At 44.0% G+C, this 6,898-nt stretch overlaps 1 protein-coding gene across 1 annotated transcript in view; it reads right to left on the reverse strand.

The window, feature by feature from the left end:
• Window positions 1-4,989: 4,989 nt before the first annotated feature.
• The window catches only part of LOC107018167, a 2,861-nt gene continuing 952 nt past the window's right edge, over window positions 4,990-6,898 (reverse strand). The window contains exon 2 of the mRNA XM_015218575.1: window positions 4,990-5,326. Coding sequence (XP_015074061.1) covers window positions 4,990-5,326 — 337 coding nt within the window. The remainder of the gene's footprint in view (window positions 5,327-6,898) is intronic.

Here is a 6,898-nt window from a genome sequence, read left to right on the forward strand (position 1 = left end):
GTACCAACAGTGGAACAATCAACTTTCCTCACTCTTTTGAAACCTCATTGCCCTATCAGATTATCAAAGACCTAGTTCGAGTGTTACATTGAGGGTCATGTCATGGTGCATCTCTATGTCATGCTTAGAGCCAACACATTCAACATTCATTAGGCCTAATCATTCAAGTATTCTCTTTAGAACGACATATCATTCCTATTTTTCCATCATTATTCAGATTTCACATTCATACTTTGTACAATATACTACAAATGCCGGTTCAACTGAAAAATAATCAGTCTCTTGGGGCAAAAGAACATAGGAAAGAAAACCACCAAGAGAGGATGATGAGTTGGGTTACTAGTCTTCCCCTTAGAACTCACTTTCCATTTACCCCACCCCCAACAAAAATACATGCAATTGTCCCCAATGCAGAAAAAAATAAAGAAAAAGTGGTAGGTGAAGAAAACCAGAGGTACGTAGCGTCGAAGATCAACAAGCCAACGGGTCTGGTTTCCCGTAACCCGCTCCCTCAGTAGTAAGGCCACCATCAGTGGTGCCCACAACAATATCTGCACCCTCAGTGGTACTCTTGTCAGCAACCTCAAATCTGGAGATAAATGCCCCAGAAGCTAACTCACGAGCCCTCCTCTGCCGAGCCTCCTCATCATTCAATGAGGCTTTCCTCACAGCCTCGATATCTATCCACTCATTCTTGCTAGCATGAGCATCCTCACTCTCACTAGTGCGGCTGCAACGGTGCCTCTTGGCATGCTCATGTGGCGGAGGAGGCAGTGGAGTAGTGGTGGTGAACACTGCAGCAAGAATTGTATCCTCCGCAAGCTCCGCAAGTGCGAACTTAGGCTCGGGTACCCTCACATCTAGGATAGCATTAATATCAGCCCGCAGACTCGCCACAACCGCCTGAAGAGTCGTCAAATCATTGGTGGGGGCTGGGCGTGCTAGGACTCTCAACTCAAAAGCATCGAGGCGCTGGTGGACCGCCTGAATCCTCCTCTCAGGCTGTCTGAGCTACCTTCTTCTCAATTCGGTCCTCAGCCTCAGCAATGGACTTCTGCATCCAATGCTGGATATGGTGCAGCAAGGTGGCTATCTGGGACTCTAAATTCTGTACCCTAGCAAACTGGACCAGTGCTGCTGATGGGGGCATAGACCGGGAGGAACTCGGTACCCTACTAGAGCCTAGGGAAGGCTTTACCGGGGTGTTATTGATAGGCTCTGATGTAGCATGATCATCCCCTTGGGCTTGCTCTACCGTATCCGCCTAGTTCTAACCTAGTGGTTGCACCTCTACTCTAAACCCTCTCTGTGGTGCTGCCTCATTGGTCTCATCCCTAATGTGACTGATATCCACTAACGGAGTATGGAGGACATCTATGTGCCAAATGGGAACTCCAACATTCCTGCACAACTGAAAAGTCATGCAGGCAAAGGAGTAACTGGTAAAGGCCTTAAAAGCCCTCTCATGGATGACGGAGATCAACAATTTCTTAAAATCAATGTCGAACCCGGCGACCATAGCTTCTACCAAGAATGCACTATCCCAGGTAAGCATATTATCTTTAGCTATGGGGGATTGGCAGTGTCAAACCAAAAACCAGATGAACTTGGTTGCAAACGTGAGATTGGCCTTCTTGATAAGGCCTTTGGGGTCCATCACCCAGTCCGCTCCCTTACCATCTATGGATATCTGTTGTGCAATCCACTTCTTGGTGGATTCTCTCAGATTTCTGTCCATCTAAAAATGGCCATTTTAACCACGTTCCACCTCTAATTAAACTCTTAGGTGAGGGGGACCCTCCCGGCATCAGTGGCCTCACCGTATAGGAAGCGGCAAATAGTAGGAAAAGAGATATCCACCTGGCAGCCTCAAACTCGGACATATGTGAGATGTGCATGTTTGGCGGGGTTAGCCCGCCTGTTCAAAGAACCTAGGAGAGTCGCTAGATAAGAGGCGTCGAACTCTCGCATCATCTCCTTGTTGTATGGTCCCACAATCCTATCCATCCACTCGAGCTCGTGGTGGGTGGATAAGTTGTGTATCGTAGGGACAATGTGTGGGCTCCCTGTCAGAACCCACCGCTCAACTGTCGAAGTCTGAGTCATCACCCCTTTGTTTTTCAGCAACTTGGCATCCCTGTAAGTCTAGTTTTGGCTATCTACGCACCACCGATTGGGTTGATCACCGACCGATGCAGGGACCTCAAACTGAGATGCTGGAGCAAACTCGAACTTTGGGATTCAACAGACGAGGCATTGTGGGTAGGCACGGTTGGAAAAGTGGCTCCCTGTGATTCGAAACCGAAGGCAGTGTCCTCATTGACCCTATAGAGTGGGCTGACTCATTACCGGAGGGTTCCTAGGAGCCAGATGGTCCCTCAGAACCCGTGGCAGACCCATACGGTGTGCCGATCAGTATGCGCTCCTCATGAGACTGGGAGGCAGTGACTATGCCCGGGCACCACTTTCTTGGGCATTCCCCGTGTGACTCTAGCAGGTGGTGTCTGGGTTTGGGTGCCTTGGGGCACGTATTTTGGGTCCCTCTCATCATCGGACAAGCCAATCAGGCGCCGGGATGGTGCCACAGACTTGGACCATCCACTAGAATAGACAATGTCCGATTTGGGGGCCATTAGTACCTGAAAAGGGAGTTGTTAGTTTCATTGTAATCACCCTCTACACACTATAGAAGCAAAACAAATTATGGGAACACAAGACATATGTTAGTGCAGAATGTCAGACTCAAAAGACGGGCACCATCGACGGCCCATCAATTGTGTTAGTCGATGGAAACTTAGGAAATTTTAGAAGTCATCATTCCTTAGAACTTTCAGACAAAAACGACGGACGTACAGAACGGCCCGTTGATCAATTGACGGACACAAGTCCACTTCCTTCTTTTGACACTTAGAATAGTTTTTGAAAATTTCACAAAGCAAAGTTTCAGACAGAAACGATGGATGTGCAGAACGGCCCGTCGATCAATCGATGAACCGTAGTCGACTTCCGTCGTTAGACACTTAAAATAATTTTTGAAAATCTCACAAAGCAAAGTTTCAGACAAAAATGACGGACGTGCAGAACGGACCATCGATCAATCGACGGAACGTAGTCCACTACCATCGTTCAACAGTTAGCAGTTTTCAGGGTGAACATCGATGAACCCCATTGATGGTCCGTCCATCAATCGACGGTCCATAGACGGGGCCTCATTTTGTTGGTCAGAGATAGGTTAGGGCTTCGTTTTACCGTACAAATGAGCACTTTTAAGCACAAAGTAGTACACCCAACATGCAATATCAAGCAAAATACTAATTTGTCATTCATAGGTTTTGCCAATTTCAACCATGAAATCTAAGAGACTAAGAATCCCTAAGTTGGAAAAAACAACAAGCAACTAGACTGTATACAAATTCCACCTCCAACTTATTCACTTTCTTTCATTGTAAGGGACATGGAACCCAATTTTAACAAGTTTAACATTCAATTATGTCGCTAAGTCAAGACCCACATACAACAAATTTAATTCCACAAGTAGATGAACGAGAATTCATTGAGCAAAGGAACATGAAATACATGAGATTTGTAGTGGAGTGAAGTGAGTGGGTGATCTTGCAAGACCAACCTACGTGTCCGTCGTCAAACACCGATCGGAGAAACAATGAAAATAGAGGAGAATTTAGGAACTAGGGTTTTGGGATTTCTGAGAGTTTTGGAGGATTAGATATCTGAAGGAAATAAAGATGGTGATTGTGGGAGTTTAATGGGGAGTTAAGGGAATGAGGGAGGGAAATGGTTGGGGTGAATTTGAAAAGGTGTGGAAGGGTAAATGAGGAGTTATAATCTTATATAGCTGGTCGGGTCGGGTCGGGTCATTGGATTTTGTGAATTGACGGTACCCTGTCGACGCTCCATAAGTGAATTAACGTTCCGTCGATGGGTCCTTAGTTGTGCCTTAACTTAGACGAAAATTTAATAACATACTTGGACCTACGAAACCATCGACGGTCTGCTGATGTAACGACGACCTATGGATTGATTCGTAGATCTGTGCACCAGACCAATTTCTGCAGAATTCTTGTGGTTTGGTCCCTAAACATTTAGCATTCATTAAGACGTTCTTTTTGTGTTTTCTGGACACTTTTTAGACACGGACCCAAAGCTACTCTCTAGCCAACAGAGTAAAACCTATAAAATAAAATTACACATGATATTGAGTAAACCAAAACGAAACAAAATAATGCAACTATCCCTACAAAGAAAAAAAAACCTATTGTTTGCTAGAGGATTAACATGGGGTTGCCTCCAAAAAAGCGCTTGATTTAACGTCGCATCATGACAGAAGACCCGTGATTACTCATACTTCATCAAGGTAATATGCCTCAACCACTTCATGGGCACCCTCCGCATGCCCGAGGTAGATATTAATTCTCTGCCCATTTACCGTGAACCTTGCACCCTCCTTATTTTCCAACTCCACCGCTCCATGTGGGAACACTTTAGTGATCAAGAATGGACCAGTCCATTTGGACTTCAGTTTGCCCAAAAACAAGCACAACCTAGAGTTAAACAGAAGTACTAAATCCTCAACTATAAATTTGCGCCTCTCAGTCTTTTGGTCATTTTACTTCTTCACCTTCTCTTTGTAGAGGGCTGAAATTTCGTATGCTTTTAGGCGGAACTCATCAAGTTCATTCAACCCATTAAGTCTTTGCTCCACTGCTTCACTCGAATCCATCTTCATTATCTTGATTGCCCCCATGAACTTGTGCTCTAAATCAACCGGCAAGTTACAAGCCTTCCCATATACAAGTTGGTACAAAGACATACCTATGAGAGTCTTGAATGCTGTCCATTAAGCCCAAAGAGCATCTTCAAGCCTCCTAGACCATTCCGTTTTACTAGTATTTACCGTTTTTGAAAGGATCTGCTTGATTTATCTATTGGACACCTCAACTTGTCCACTAGTTTGCGGATGGTACAAAGTGACTACATTATGGCGAATCCCATATTTCTCCAATAACCCTTTGAATACTTGTTGCAAAAGTGGAATAACCTATCACTAACAATGGCCCTAGGTGTGCCAAATCGAGAGAAGATGTTCTTTTCCAAGAACGCGTTCACACTCTTCCATTCATTGTTAGCAAGTGCTATGGCTTTCATCCATTTTGATAGATAATCCATAGCCACAAGAATATATTTCATCCCATGAGAACTCACAGACGGGCCAATAAAATTAATGCCCCACACATCAAATAACTCGATCACTAGAATGGGATTTATAGGGAGATCTTGCCTTCTTGAAATACCACAATCTCTTTGGCACCTATCACATGCCTTGGCAAACTCATGAGCATCTTGGTGGATGGTTAGCCAATAGTACCCACATTGAAGATCTTATGGGCAGTCCTGATACAACTATGATGCCCACCCATAGGCGAGGAATGGCATCCCTCCAAAACACATAGCATCTCAACTTCCAGCACACAACGACATGTATGACCATCACCATAACTCCGATATAAATAAGGCTCATCCCAAAAGAACCTTTTCACATCGTGCATGAACTTTTTCCTATGATGAAAAGATAAGTCCGATGGAACTATATCACTATCTAGATAATACACAAAATCGGCAAGCCATGGAATCAAGTAATGAGAAGCGACCAATACATGCTCATCAGGGAAGGTATCATCAATTTCAGCCTTTTCACCCAACTCTCGCATAACTTCATACTCTAATCTGGACAAGTGATCGACAACTTGATTTTTGGTCCTTTTTCTATCTTTCACCTCAAAATCAAACTCTTGCAATAGTAGTACCCATCTAATCAACCTTCGTTTCACATATTTCTTTGCCAACAAATATTTCAAAGCGGAGTGGTCACTATGTACTATGACTCTCGTGCCAAGCAAATATGAGCGAAATTTTTTGAAAGAAAATACCACCGCAAGAAGCTCTTGTTCAGTCACAGTGTAGTTCTTTTGTGCTTCATTTAGGGTTTTACTAGCATAATGTGAAGAATTTTATCCCTTCTTTGTCCAAGACTACACCAAGAGCAACCCCACTAGCATCACACATCACCTCAAATGGCTTTCTCCAATCCGGGGAAATAATTATGGGGGCAGACAACAACTTTGCCTTCAACTCTCCATACGCCATTAGACAGGATTCATCAAAATAAAATTTACATTCCTTCTCAAGTAACTTGCACATAGGATGTGCAATTTTTGAGAAATCCTTAATGAACCTCCGGTAGAAGCTCGCATGCCCAACAAAACTTCTCACACCTTTTACAGAGATGGGTGGAGGAAGACTCTCTATAACCTAAACTTTGGCTCGATCAACTTTTATCCCCTTCTCTGAGATGTGTTGAGCCAATAAAATACCCTCTTTCACCATGAAATGACATTTTTCTCAATTTAGCACAAGATTGCAACCTTTACATCTTTTGAAAACCTCGGCAAATTTAGTCAAACAACGATAAAAAGAGTGACCAACAATTGAAAAATCAACCATAAACACCTCGATAGTTTCCTCCACCATATGAGAGAATATCGACATCATATATCTCTGAAGAGTAGAAGGCGCATTACACAACCCAATGGGCATCTTGTTGAATGCGAATGTCCCATAAGGTCAAGGAAAGGTGGTTTTCTCTTGATCCTCCAGTGCAATGGAGATTTGATTATAACCCATAACCATCAAGAAAACAATACCAACCTTTCCCTACAAGACTATCTAACATCTGATCCATGAAGGGCATAGAAAAATGGTCCTTCTCAGTCCATGCATTCAAATTTCGGTAATCCATACAAACTCTCCATGTTGTCACCGGCCTCGTTGGGACAAGCTCATTCTTCTCATAGGGACCACAGTCGTTCCCCCCCCCCCCCCC

The sequence above is a fragment of the Solanum pennellii genome, chromosome 1, assembly GCF_001406875.1.
Source record: "Solanum pennellii chromosome 1, SPENNV200".
NCBI classification, from domain to species: Eukaryota; Viridiplantae; Streptophyta; class Magnoliopsida; order Solanales; family Solanaceae; genus Solanum; species Solanum pennellii.